General features: G+C 38.8%; 2 protein-coding genes across 2 annotated transcripts; both read right to left on the minus strand.

Moving 5' to 3' along the window:
- Positions 1-1,389: 1,389 nt before the first annotated feature.
- On the minus strand, positions 1,390-3,290 carry sdhaf4 (succinate dehydrogenase complex assembly factor 4). The gene is made up of 3 exons (XM_059359495.1): positions 3,096-3,290; positions 2,344-2,457; positions 1,390-1,834 (listed from the first exon to the last, which is right to left on the minus strand). The coding sequence occupies exons 1-3, from the start codon at positions 3,172-3,174 to the stop codon at positions 1,725-1,727; spliced, it is 303 nt and encodes a 100-aa protein (XP_059215478.1). The 5' UTR covers positions 3,175-3,290; the 3' UTR covers positions 1,390-1,724.
- A 7,560-nt stretch (positions 3,291-10,850) lies between these two features.
- Positions 10,851-14,852, minus strand: tlx1 (T cell leukemia homeobox 1). The gene is made up of 3 exons (XM_059359894.1): positions 14,432-14,852; positions 12,399-12,636; positions 10,851-11,061 (listed from the first exon to the last, which is right to left on the minus strand). Exons 1-3 carry the CDS (start codon positions 14,850-14,852, stop codon positions 10,851-10,853), a joined length of 870 nt encoding a protein of 289 aa, XP_059215877.1.
- Positions 14,853-15,376: the final 524 nt, after the last annotated feature.

Below are 15,376 nucleotides of genomic sequence, written 5' to 3' on the forward strand. Positions count from 1 at the left end.
TTCTTGAAACAGAAATTACATTCTCAAATAACATGGACAAACCTCCATACCATTTGGCAATGGTGCACAGCAGAATTGAATTTCTCATTCATTTCATCAAATTGCGAATGTCTCAGTACATATTTGCAATTGATGAAGTTCAGTTAGCCAACAGTTAGCACAGTTTGTCTACATTTAGCACAATTTCCAAGATCTTGTTGATCTAAACTGATTGATTGGTTGATTCTCAGCGTCATATGCTAATGGGAACTGAAAATCAAAAACTCGATATGGAGACAAAACGCTATAAATGTAATAAATTAAGTTTGAGACAAAGAAGCTAGATATGCAAGTATACATTTTACCACAGCAGAAGGTCATGGTTTAGACGGTGTTTTTTTTGGTCTTCACAGCTAGAACAAAATGAATGAACAATGGACTACTAGAAAATGTTTACACATTTTTCTTAAATTATACATGTTGAGCTTTTAAATTAAATAAAGGTGTACATTTTTTCACATTTAATTTACTCGGATTGTGAGAAGAAAAGGTCTAAACCAGACTTTACACATAAAAGTCTAAACATTCAGAACAGACACGACAAAAGTCGCGTGAAAAGAAACATGACAGAACTAGTGGTTGACAGATACAGGTTTTTTAAGGCTGATATGATTATTTTGATTATTTGATCAGTCTTAACCGATCCCCGATATGTGCTGCCGATATTTTTGGGCCGATTCTTGAAGCCGATATGGCCTTTTCTCCCTCCATTTACATGATAAAAATAACACAATGATAACAAATGTTACACAAGTCATAATTTAAACAAAACAAAAAAACATTAACAGTTGGATAGCAAACAATGTGTATGTTGTTCTAGGCCTCGAGGTGGTGGCGCCTCAGATGAGTCCACATATTCGATGTGTATTCGTTTTTCTTTTTTCCGTTATCAGCACCCAGCCTTGCCTGGTGTTGGCTCAGTGAAATGGGCTAATTGATCGAGGAACGCACGCACATATCAGCCGATGTCGATACAAGTACAAAATGCAAATATCGGCCCGATATATCGGCTGTCCGATATATTGGTCTACCTCTAGACAGAACTGTCTTTTGGGATTTTGTTTCCACCCATTAGGAAATATTTGACACACAGCTAAAGTAAACTGGTCAGTTAGGGCCTTTTTCAATTCTCTTAATATGGGCCTTTCTCATGTTCCTTATTTTGTGTCTCCTCTATCCTCGCTTGAACCGGAAGTTCTTTGCGTGCGCCATCTTTAAGACCATCCCAAAGCTCTAATTTGTGATTGAAGGAAATGGAGGAGGGAACCCAGCCAGAGCTGAAGTTACCTCCCTTTCTGGAACATACTATTGCTATTGTGGTAAATAAAAATCAGATGCAGTTTCAAAATTCCTGGTTAACCTTATTGATTTTATTGATACATTCCTTTGGTAAGTCTATAAAGCCAGTTTTTTACACTTGGATTTTGTTATAATAATAATAATGTAATATTATGCTCAACACATGGACTGACACTTGTCCATGAAATCACCTTTCCTTTAACTGAACCCAACATTCATACATAGACAGAATACAGTGATGTCACACTCACCTGCAACAAAAGACACATTCAAGTCAATTTTCATGAAAGCATGAGCTCTTTAACAACATGCAGAACATGAACAGCCACTCAGTTAACATGTCCATAATTATGCTAAGAGTTGCTCTAGTTCCCATCAGTAGTGAACTAGAAGTCAACACATCGTCCCTTTCTCTCCCAGTCTCCGTAGCGGGTTGGCTCCGGACCCCGTGGACCCCCTTTCTCCTTGGTTACAGGGTTCACATCATCAGGGAACTCTGCAGGACAACAGAGCGACAGTTCAGTTTGAAAAAGTCCTCCCACAACTGATTTCCTTTAAAACATACATAATGTATTTACTGTCAAAATGATCACTTCATGTTTGTTGGACTACAGCTGCAACCAACAGCATACCAAGAGATGAACCAACAATTATTCCTGCAATAGAGACATCAAAGGCTACAGCTTCACACAAGTCAATAAAAGAAATGTGATTACGTCAAGAAATGTCAGATTTACAGGCTTTTTAACATACAGATAATTAAACATGAACTCCTCTATCTGCTAGGGTTCAGTATTATCAACAATTTAATTATTTCCTTTTTTTGGAAGATATACTGTGCATCCCTGAAATGTATTATCGTTATTAAAATTGTTGTGTAATGATGAGCTGAATGTATTTTCAGTTAGAGCAGTTACAGATCCAGTTAATGTCCTTATGCAGCAGAGCTTTATCATGGTTGTCACGGTGGTATATTAGTCGCAGTTTGAGGTGCGAGTCTCTCACTCTGCAGGACAGCGGTGCTCTTCTCCTCTGGGTTGTCAAAACGACCTTGCGGGGTTTTAGCTTTCTTCAGTGGCTCCTTGTCCTTCACTGCACCGCTGGCTGCCCGGGAACACCCTGGACAACACACAGCAGACATCACCAGGGCTGGATTAATAACAGTTACAGGTACATCTCAAAAAAATTAGAATAACGTGAAAAAGTTCAACATTTTTTGTCAATTATTTCAGAAAGTGAAACTTTAGATTAATTTCACACAGAGTGAAATATTTCAAGCCAGTATTTCTTGTAATTTTGATGATTCTGGCTTATAGGTAATGAAAACACAAAACTCAGTGTCTCAGAAAATTAGAATATTACATAAGATTAATGAAAAAAATGATATTTTAAAATAATATTTTAAACACACATTTTAATTTTGTCTGACATGATATGATAATGTTATTAAACAGCAGAGAGTTGTATGAAAGCACTTGATGCATGTCCAAAAGCATTTGTAATGTGTTGTAAGGAATGAGAAACTGCTACTATGATGAGCAAAAATGACTAAATGTTGTGGAGGTTGAACTAACTGTTAATAGTGATGTGAGAAATGCACCAAAGCGACTGAGAAAAACTGTAACGTTATCGTTACATCACGTCATGCTGTAGGAAACAGCAAACAATCTCTGTCAATGCAGTTTAGTTACACAAAACAAGCACAGGGACTCACTGAGGCTAACTTCCATTAACTAGGGCTAACACAAACCACTGACCTGTCAGGACAGAGTCCGCAGCTGGACTCCGGGACAGAAACAGTCTGCCTGCTGAAGAACAGAGCCGCGGGACAGACATGTTTGCGGCTTTATCCGCTGTCTCTCTCTGCTGTTCGGACGCTTATACAACTAGCTTTATGATGTTGGGTTGTGGCTTGTCGCGCCTCATTTATGGAATTTCCATCATCATCGAGCGACGGGAAATGACGACAGCCCGGCAACCCTGTGCAATGTTTCCTCACCGCCAGCAGCGGGAGACAAAGCACTGCATGTCCATGGTAACAGGAAGGGAGACCGGGGACAGATAGAATGGACGGGAACATCCCTCATCCTTTTAAAAAAAAAAAAAAAATCTTTCTTTCTTTCTTTCTTTCTTTCTTTCTTTCTTTCTTTATATCAAACAGCAATACATTGCACAGTAACAAAGAAGACGAAATTAGTTACAGAAAAATAAAGAATGTAAACAAATTAAATAGAAACAAATAGGCCTAGGCTAATATATAAAAAATAGAAGAGTAATTAAATGGAAAAGAATGAAGCAAAAACAAATAAATAAATCATAATTAAACAAATAGACGCTAAATTAAATGTTAGTTAAAGACATTAAACGCAGTGCATATGTTGGCAGTCTTCACAGCTTTTTTGTGTAGACAGAAGGGAGCTCAGATATACTGTTCAAACTCTGACTTCAACAAAAATAAATTTGTTTTTTTACTTGAAAATTTATATTTGTGTATGTGGTATTTGGCAAAAAGAAAAAAAAATTATAAGAAAATATGCATCATTATCCTTCTTTTTGTGATCAAAACAGCCAAATATGACATCTTTATAATGCAAAAATAAAACCAGTGAAAATATTTCTGTTAACAAAGGAGGCAATGTCCTTCCAGAGTTTGTATGTGAATTCAAAAGACTAAAATAAATATGAGATAGTTTCAGGGTGCAGATCACAATAACCACATTCCACCTCAATGTCAACTTTAAACTTTTGTAACCACTATCCCTCATCCTCTTCCTCAAAATGTGCACCAATCCTTGTGGATATTGTCTAAGAGGAGAACTGTTATTGAACTGTTACACATGGACAGCCCATGCTCATATTAGCACAGGCAGTAGAGCTTATAAAAACTAGGCTGGTTATAACAAAAAATAACATTTTTCTGTTACCTAAATTATATAGATGACATATATCTGTGCATTTAAGTGATTTTCCCCCCACTCAGTCTAACGTCTTCATGGAAGCGATCCAAAAGCAGATATCTTGAATATTATCCGGTCAACATTGTCAGCAACATGGACTTAGGAGGAAGATAAATTAAGATAAATTTGAAATTAGGCTACTATTTCGAAAAGAAAAAAAATTGCAGTTATTATTCTAGATTGTGCCTGTATTATTGAGGCAAATATTTACTATCTTAAACATTAACTATTAAATATATTATTATTAAAAGATCAATATAAACTATTTGATTATGATATTGAATAGCCAACTGTCATATTATACACTCAAAAATTAAGTAAAACATTTAGGCTATGATTTTTAATTAATTAGATATCACTAAGCCTATCTATTATATTATAGCCTTTCAATTTATTTATCAGAGATATCATTTTCTATGTATTTATTTATGCTAAACTATTTATGAACCAAAAATGATTAATTTTTGATTAACTGTATGAACTGGTATTTATTTATATACTGGCACTGTATTATAGTCAAGTCTTAAATCTATTTATTTATGCTAAACTATGAACCATTTATGAAACAATATTTTTTTATGGTGAACTATTTATGCTATCTATTTATTGGTGTTTATTTATAATAATGTAAAGGTCTCCTAGCATGCATCCCCAGCCAGCTTCAAGCCATATCTAATGTACAGGATGGTGTTGGGGGCTGTACATGGTCTGCAGAGACACGCTGTCCCTTAGTTTGGTTTTCAGCACACTGATTTGACTGAAAAGCCTCTCTACTTCAGTATTTCAATGTGGGGAGAGAGGACAGAGTCTGCTGCGGCATCTGACTCCTCAAATGGGTTATGTCACTTCCCTCTCAAGCAGGTCGATGTTCCTCCATTGTTGGATGACTTTGTCGATGGCAGAAGGGCAGTATTCCAGATCATTTATGACATGTCTGCCAAGCGTTTGTTGTGCCTCAATGTTTTCCCCACATTGAAAAGGGATATATGCTGCACTTTCTCCATGTTATCAGGGAGCTTTGCCTTCAGCTCATTTGCCAAGGATATAGTGCAGCTCACACATCTCATCCTCCTTTTCAGTGGAGAAGCCCAAATCTGCAACCCTGGTCTCAAATGTGTAAATGTGTAGCCAAGGTATGGCTTTGGGCTGATGTGGCCTTCAAGGGGCTCTTTGAGGAAATCAATATTGGCAAATAGGTTGATGATCCTGTTGCAGGCCGAGTTAATCAAATAAGCAGCTTCAGAGGGTCCGTTTGCTCTCTCTCCAAAAAAACCTTGACAGCAGACTGTACTTCAGTCAGAACTGACTGAAAAAAGAGGTACAGGATGTTTTTGATGTCAGCTCCTGCCACTGGTCCAGGGTTTGTGACACAGCAGACATTATGAATAGCCAACGTGTGGCACACACCTTGCAGAGGCTTCTGTCCACAGTTGAATGTCTCTGCCATGTAGGACTCTTGTCGTTTCGGGGATATGCAGAACCAGTTGTGTTTCTCTTATCATACACTCCACACTTTGTGTAATATTGTCCTTGGAGGGAGAACTCACTGCTAGCTCTAAAGAATGGCACACACAAGGAGGACCAGATTTTTGAGGCAACTCTAATTGTACACCCCTGTCATCACTGATGCATTTTGTGTGCAAATGCCCAGGAGGTTCTTTTATTTGAGTGAGGGCACATCTTTTGAGAAAACGCTCTGGCTATTGACCTGTCATCCCCACCCTCCAGCTCAACCAGCCCTAAAACATGGACATCCTCTTTCCTTTCTTCTTTTTGAAGTAATGAATTACCACAGCAAGATATTTTGACACACTGATGTCAGTGGATCCGTCAGGGAAGAGACTGTATTTTTGGTCACCAAAACCATCAACTAAACGTATTTAAGAAATATGACGCCATTAGAGAAAACCATTAATCGCTTGTGTGAACTTAGTGTGGTGCATTTGGAAGTGTGTGACAGCAGCAGAATCTACCATGGCAGCTTTGCATGCCTCGCCAAGATGATCACAAGTCAGGACTGAGTTGTGCTCAGCAATTGCTGTTGCCATAGTTACCTCAGCCACCTTGATAAATGGCAGCGTAGACTGCTTTGCCGAATTGTAATGTTAGACTCTCTCTTTATGCTTTTGAGTGGACATGTGCTTTTTTATGTTACTCAACTTGGCATAGAAGCTTGTCTTGCAGTAAAGGCAGTATGCCATTGAGTCATTGCCAAAACAGGGCTTCAACTGACCCTTAAAGTCAGCAAGTCACTCCCATTCCTTCCTATATTTCTGGCTGTACAGCTAAGAAATTACCTTATGACTGCTAGTGGTGTGTTTCTGCCTGAAAACCGAACTGAAACCATTGCCGACCGGAGCCCAAAGGGCCATGGACTGCCATTACTCTGACGAGTCAGCGGCATACAAGGGTATGCATTACATACTTTTCTTGCCTTTTCCCTTTCTGCCCTATATAAATAAATTGAACTGCATTTCTTTTTGTCTTTTTTGTTATCATTGAGTGACCACAAGCCATGCAATCACAGTGTGAATTTCGTCCTGTGAATCAAACTGAAATGATTCTGTGAATCAGCAGAATCTCATGAGGCTACTGAGACTTTTTCAATTAAGTCTGTGTTCAGTGAGACACTTTTACAACCGAGGAAACTCCATCCAGTGATGAAAGCATTTCATGAGGTCAGATTTGTGGTCTACTGTGTCACATCAAACTGCAGCCAAAGTGAGCTGGAGTCATATGTGACTGTATGAGGATATAAGGTATATTAAATGTTCATGTGGAAACCACCAACCACCAAACACCATGCTCATGAAATCCTGCAACAACTGCCTCCAATCCACAATCCGATGTGGACACTGCTGCAAGGATCTGTGAGGTCCACTTTTGGTGATCCAGTCTGGCACACAGTAACAACTGACCTCATCAGCTGTAGGTCATTCCAGGAAATGTTCCTTTACATTCCCCTTCAACCTTTCAGAAAATCAGACCTAGACAATGTCACATCACACACGCACACACACGCACGCACGCACGCACACACACACACACACACACACACACACACACACACACACACACACACACACACACACACACACACAGCTGGCTCTGCATGAATTGCTGATTCCTATTCACACCCCAATAATTTTGGACAAAAGTACATTTCTATATATATTTTCATTAGGGAATGCTTGTAGATATATATGTGTTAACATTTTGTGAAGTGGCATATCTGGAAAAAAAGTACAGGATGTGTGTCTTCTAAAAAAAGAATAAAATACTAGTGAACAAAAAACAGAACTTGTTACATTCTTAGCTAAAAAAAAAAGATTTTTTTTTGCATCCTCGCATGTTGTGCTCTCCTGCTTCTTCTTTTACCATTTTAAATGCCACTTTTTTTTTTAGCCACGTTCACTTTGGAGAACACTTATACGGTAGATGTGATGATTATTTCAAACTTAAAAACTTCAGTGTCAGTACACTTCAACATGACTGAGCATTAGAGACACATTACAACATGTCAAAGAGTGCTGACCCACAATTCACAGACATTATTGGCCCGTGTGTCGGCTTTGTGTCTAACTGCTGACCTCAGATCAGCTCCTCTAAAATGATGAGATGGACATTCACACTGGAATTCTGTCCAGTGTTTTGTCTTATCAGCTCATTAAATATTATGTTTATTGCTGCCCTCTACCAACTATACATGATTACGAATGATGCCAAAGTAGAAGTGATGTAACAGAGTGCGAGGGGGAAGCAGAGAAACAGAGCATAAAGAACATTAAGGTCTCTTTGGTGGAAGATGTTAAACAAACGCGGACATTCACTCAGGAGACCAGCATTCCTGTCTACAGTCAAAACAAAAGTTTAAAATGTTATTTGTAATAACAACAGTTAACCTCTGTGCATCATGTTTTTATATGACCTATGTAACTATGTCGCCTCCAGTACTCATGTTGTAAAAAGTTTTTTTTCAGTTTTTTTACATTTTAAACGTATCTTTTATAATGCCTAACCAGGATATTTTCTTTACATAACCATAGAAAAGTTATTTTGTAGCATAATCTTATGGAAATTGTGGTCTTAAAAGCAAACTTAATGACTTTGTTTTCAGTGGAGGGGACATTAAATCACACTTAAGCACTGGAGAGGACCATATGCTCCTAAATTTGGCAAAGAGAGAGGCTCAGATAACCTCAAACAGCTGCGTTTGGTCCTGATTTCTTCTTTTCAACATATATCTTTTACAGCTGTCTGGTGATGGGACTAAACTTTGGACAGCCATAATACCCACATGGCTTTGCTCATATTCTTCACAGTCCCTAAAGGAACTTCCATGTTATCTGTCATTGTGTTTCAGATTCTCAGTGGCTGTCATACTGCAGAGTGCATGTGAAGGGAACCATCAGGGTTAAAAGTCATCATGTTGCACGGTTTGTTAGTAAATGTAAGGGTTAGAGGAGGTCAACCAATCCTTTTTTTCTTTTCTCTAATGCTAACTGCATTTGCTAATGATATGCTTATTTGCCTATTCACTCGAGATGGCTCAAAGAAACACATTTGTACTGGGAGGGTCAAGACAAAATCACAAAGTGTCAACTTAAAAGTTGATGACATGTCAGCAGTCAAGTTATCGAACCTGAATGACAGAAGAGGTTGTGTATCAGTGCTACAACTTACACCTAGCCTGACAGCGTCGCATTCTAAATATAGCACACACGTCGCACACTTGTGGTTGTAAAAAAGGCTTCGGTTTCTGTGGGTTTATGTTATAAAACCATTGACCTTAGGTTTAGGGCAAAATAAAGGACAGTTTAAATAGTAAATAAATGTAGTAATACCAGAAGTGAAGGGCCACGTGACTACAGCAACGTTACGTAGCCTATAAAACGTAAGTTAAGATACAAATCATTCACTTGTGTTTTCACACAGGACACAAACCCCACACTCATGTTTGCCTGACAGTCAGGCATTTGTTTGACTCATCCACAACCCAGCCTCCAACCAAACAGGGGAATCCACATTTTTAACTTAATTTAAATACGTAAATGTATCGTTTTCGCTGCCTAGGTAAACACGACCTATACTGATGTTTTGGAGGGGAGAACAGGCTGCAACATAGTGGTCACAACTTGTCATTACTTATTGCTCTTATCATGCCCGTCAGTATTGTGCATTAGAGCTGCATAGTTCCATATTTCCAGATAGTTGTAAATTATTGAAACCAAGTTTTTTATTTTATCATGTTGGTTTGCTTCCAAGTTGTCCTTTCTCTGTTACTCTATTACATTTGAATATCACAGCGGTGTGTATAACATGAGTTGATTTGTTGTCATAATATTTAATGTTTATAGGTTTTGTGCCTGATGTTGATCCATGACTGGCACATTGCACAGCATCAATGAATGTAAAATATTGGTGGAAACTAGAAAACGTTTTTAATAGACACAATCAATAGGCTATAGGCTATGTAAATGTGACATGGAAATGAACAAGAATTAAAAATGTTTTTCCACTGAGCAAAATAAAAGTTACACGTGGCTGAAAAATGCACAAGATCATTCATACTAAAGAGATGCTGAATTAACTTCGCAGAGAGAACAATTCATTTCAGTGTCCAAAATATATTAGTATGAACACACACACATACACACACACACACACACACACACACACACACACACACAGAAATGACAGAAATCGAAGAGTTTGCAAAGTGTTTATAAGAAAATGTGAAATGTGGTCGAGCGAAGTCATTTTAAAATGTGCAATTAAATATGATTTGTCTTTAATCTGAAGCTTATGCACTGCCTGTTAGAACCTACTGTTGAACTTAAACTTTAATCATGGCACTTACTCATGTGTTACTCGTGTCTTTTAACTTAACTTGTTTGCTTGCGTTGAATTAAATCTCGCTAAATGATATTGTAGAATTGTAGAAATGTAGAAGCTGGTTGACCTCCCTACTTTATAAGACGGTGAAACAGACACCTGGTTTGTTGCTTCAAATCTATTATTTCGGTCACATTATGGTTGCATTACAATCGTCACGTGTTTAAAACAGAGACAGTTATTTTGATAACCTATCATGCGTTTTATACGTTTTCTCATACGAACCCGTTCATAGGAATATGAATTCAGACAAAGGTGCTAAAACAAGTGCTCTGTGAGTAAAAAGTCCATTAAAATGGCAGTTAAATAATCGGCCACATATGAAAATATGCTGTTTATGGAACATCACGTCTCTTATAAGTCAACTATAATACAATTACTCAATGATCCCACTGCGTCCTGGTCCGATGTGGACTTTTTGCTCTTTAATGGAGCACAATGTTAATCACGATGCCTCCAAAATGTTAGTCTGGTCTCAGCCGGGGAACGGCCTGATCCAAATCAGACTGTGGACCCCCGTTTGTTGGGAGTGGTGCTGAAAACCCCCATGTGAAGCACCGGTGTGAGTCTGCCAGACGCTGGCTGATAATAGGAGCTCCTCAGCGGGCAGCAGTCAGGTCTGCGCCGGCCTCTCCCCCGGCAGGAGGCCGTGCGCTGGCTCTACTCGCAGGCCGACACGTTGCTGATCTTGGCGGTGTTCTCGGTCCACGGCTGTAGGTTCTGCAGGGCGAACAGAGAGCTGTTCTGCAGACATAGCGGGTCCGGGGTCAGCGGTTGGTTGATGGTCTTCTGGAAGGCCTCTTGCTGCAGCTGCATGAGGATCCGGTTGGCCTGTTGCCGCTCCGCCTCACGCTCCTCCGCCGTCTGCCGCCTGCAAACGCCAAAGCACGGCGCTGTTACACCCCCCAAATATGTAGTGTAGGCATAATAATAATAACTTCACTCATCTATGATGTTCTTGTTGTTTTAATGGCACTATGGGTTTGTTTAATGCAGTTTAAATGTGGCTGTATAAGCAATTTTGTTTTAAAATTAAAATTGATGATAAATTACTGTTTCCCTTTGTAGTCTGACTGGCCCATCTTACCTGAAACTGCTCATGCAAAAAAAGTTGGCACAGCCGATCGATAGGGCCTAAATAATTATATTTTATTACATAATTTCAACAAAAAATGATCAGAAACAGTCATTACTAATCATAAAAACACATGGAAAAGACATGGTATTGTGTTATTGTCCCAAATGATTTACCATAAAAGTGGCCAAATTAACTGATATCACCCTAATAATAATAATAATAATAATAATAATAATAATAATAACAATAACAACAACAATAATACAATTATTATTATTGTTGTTGTAGTTGTTGTTATTATAGGCCTAATAGCCTATGATTTTTTTTAAAAAGGAGTGTATCCTCCTGTGAAGTGTCGGACGAGACGATATCAAGTAATTTATACAATTAGGCCTATTCAATGACGATTAAAATACACAATCGCGCCATTAAATTATTATTATTATTATTATTATTATTATTATTATTATTGGATTAGGCTACAAAATCCAATCACTGTAAACGAAAACTAAACAAATGCAAACCAGCGTCATAAAACAAGCAGTGAAATACAGTGAACATGGCCTGTGATGACTCTTATTCCAATAATAATCAGCTTCTTACGTCATGTTTTAAAACGTAAATTAATAAAAAATTGCTTATTTTGAATATTTTCTCCTACTCGTTCTTGTTCTCACAAAAACGATTGCTGTCGCAACATATCAGACTGTTTGATCGCTTTTCTTATTTAGCGCCTTGGTTTGTTTATGTCCGGAAAATTTTTTTGTAACTAATCTCACCAAAAAAAGTGAAATTACAGTCAAAATATGTTCAGTATCACGTAAGATTGAATTAACGTGTCTATAATATAATAATAGCCTAATATACTACTTTTGAAGCCATCTTTCTTTTTGATAGCCTAAATGAAAAGAGATGAGTGGACTTCTGTCTTGACAAACGGTGACCAAGGAGATCTTCTGGACGACCTTTAGGAGCCAGTTGGGCCTGCAGCCCTCCACAAAAAAAAGCGCTGCCTCTTTGTGTATCGAAAATATTATTTTCATAAATCCCCCATCTGCTCTGCACAGATAGCAATGCATTAAACAAAAAACAAACAATCAAGTCATGACTCAAATTACACGGGATCTCACCTCCATTTGGTGCGTCTATTCTGGAACCAGGTTTTGACCTGAGCATCAGTCATCTTCAGGGCTTTGGCCAGCGCGGCCCGCTCCGCTGAAGCCAGGTACTTCTGCCGGTGGAAACGTTTCTCCAGCTCACAGATCTGCAGCCGAGTGAACGACGTCCGAGGCTTCTTCTTCTTAGGAGGCGTCCTGTTCTGGTACGGATGACCTACACGACGTGTTACAGTGAGGGGTGAGACGGACACTGGAGAGGACAGGACGAGATAGAAAAGGACAGTGCAAGTCAGGACAGGGAGACAGGACGAGAAAGGACAGGCACCAGGGACAGAGCGAGAGGGCTGACAGAGCAGCAAAATAGAGAAGTCTATATTTTATGTTCGTGTGCGTTAAGTGTTGTTGATGACAGCAGTTGGGACTGAAAAATACTGCAAAATTTTTTTTCAAGTTCTATTCATGTAGGCTATTAATATTTTTAGTAGCATTGTTGTTGTTGTTGTTGTTGTTGTTTTATTTCTTATACTAGGCTTATAACACACATACGCATATTATTGAAACAATAAAAGAACAACATAACTTCTGTTTTTGTATTTATGGCATATTGTATGAGAAGTATGCGTAACAAAAGGAAAGGTTACAAAGGTAAAGAAGAGAAATACTGCAGCAGCGACAGACAGATTACTGTTGACACAATAAAAACCACATTGCTGTGAAATGACAAACAACACCATTAAAGAATATTAGCAACCATGCTTTAAATATATCATTATATTAATTGTGTCATGACTAGACAAGACAGAGTACTTTAATATCGTGCAGTAATAGCCTACTATTTATTATTATAGGCTATATGTGACAGTGACATGGCGTTAGTCGTTTTGCCCTCAATGATTTCTGCTCATTTACTCATATTGGACTAATGGATATTATTAATCATCAGTTTGAATGACGAAAGACACAAACGACAATAAAAGCATAAGCAGTTCATTTTGTTAAGTTTCTTAATGTAAAAGGTTGATTCTTGTTTGTATAGAAAATCATTAGCAATAAAAAGCTTATAACTTGAATAAAACAAATTTAACTTGTAGGCATTTTAAAAAAACATTATTTTGAGGTTCCGTTCTGATTTATAAATATGATGTTTCCCCCGAAATAATTCCTGACTGAAAAATAGAGTCATCATTCACTTGTGAAGTGTTATTCTGTAAGCCACAACAGACATGGACTTATCATTGATTTCTAATAGCCTAAGTAATAGAAGAACAAGTAACTATATAAATAGCCCCCTTAGAAAAAGCCTTTCTAAACGTTGCCTGTTCCCAGAATTGTAGCGACTTATTAACCTCTGCGGGCCATTTGTTATCTGCTGTTGTTTTTTATCTGCTGTTGTTTGTTATATTGTAATAGGCCTATGCAACATTTTTTATATATTTACCTTTAAATATACTTGATGAGTTCATAATACATGCATCAAAACCCTCATATTGTTTTATTTGCTTGATGATGCTCAATTTTCCAACGTTCATCATAAACCTTGTTTTTTTTAACAGAAACAACATTGCAAATGATAAAATGACTTAACATAAAAATAACCTACATAATTAGGCTACTTATTAAGGAAGTTTTACTAGCATTCATGAATGAAGGTGCACCATGGTGTAGACCTTTACTTGACAGTGTCCCACATTAGGAAGCTGCACATTTTCTCAGACAGTTTGGCACCAAGAGCACTGATATCTATACAATTTCTTTTATGAATGTGTTATTTTCTCTTTTGATTTGATTAGGAAACCCCCTGAGGGTTTCAAAAAGGTATTGGATGTGGATTTAATGTGTTGCCTTCACATCGTAATACTGAAAAGCAAAAAAAAAAAAACATTAGGGCAATCCACCCTAACTATATAAATAGCCCCCTTCTAAAATTATATTTATAATTTATAAATGTATAATTACATGATATGATTTGATATGATATAATATGATAGCCTAATATAGGCCTATTTTGTTTGTGTATTATATCTGATATTCTGCTCTCGGCCTACCTGTGAACCGGTCTTTCGTGTACCGGCGGTTGCTCTCCATCCAGGGAAAGGTGAGCGCGCTCAGGTTGTTGATGTTCCCGCTCACCTGCGGCACAGAAGAGCTCGCGCAGCTGAGAGGCCGGTGAGCGGGGACCCGTATGACCCCCGCAGAGCTCCCGTTAGTGTTGACGTGATAAGCCCCGCTGAGGGAAGCCATCCCGCACGAGCTGCTGGAGCCGTTATATCCGCTGTTACCATAGCTATAGCAGCCGCCGCTCGTGCCGCTGTTGTAGGCCCCGTGTCCGTAGTCCGGCTCGTGCATCCTCGCTCCCAGCATGCAACTCTGCTCCACGTTACTCAGGATCTGATCGATGCCAAAGCTGATGGGCTCCACGTGCGTGTGCTGCTGCAGATGCGCGCCCAGTATCCCTATGTGGTCCATGGCCTCCGCGAGCCCCAAGCTCCGGCGCGAGGAACGCAGGCTCCTCCACGCGCCGCTCCCCAACTCTTAATGTCTGGGCTCCTACGGCTCGAGCTCCAGTCGTTATCTAGTGTGTGTGTGTGTGTGTGTGTGTGTGTGTGTGTGGAGAGAGAAAGAGCGAAACTGGAATGGCCCCCCACCCTCACACCCCCCTTTGCTGCGCGAGGACATCAATCAAACTGCCAAATAGACAGCGCGAGGTTAAGACCAATGTTAGGCCTGAAACCGGATTGGCTAAAGACTGTGAGCTCTCTATGGTACAGTTCATAACGCAGTGAATAACAGCTGGACACGATCAATAACACACACACACACACACACACACACACACACACACACACACACACACACACACACACACACACACACACACACACAAATTAAATATACATAGGTTACTAATTTAATAATATTGGTTTTAGCCTACGTCACTGAGCTCATTGGAAAGCCTCTAAACGTTACACACGCACCGTGACGTTATTCAG

Source organism: Centropristis striata, chromosome 20 (assembly GCF_030273125.1).
Source record: "Centropristis striata isolate RG_2023a ecotype Rhode Island chromosome 20, C.striata_1.0, whole genome shotgun sequence".
Classification (NCBI taxonomy): domain Eukaryota; kingdom Metazoa; phylum Chordata; class Actinopteri; order Perciformes; family Serranidae; genus Centropristis; species Centropristis striata.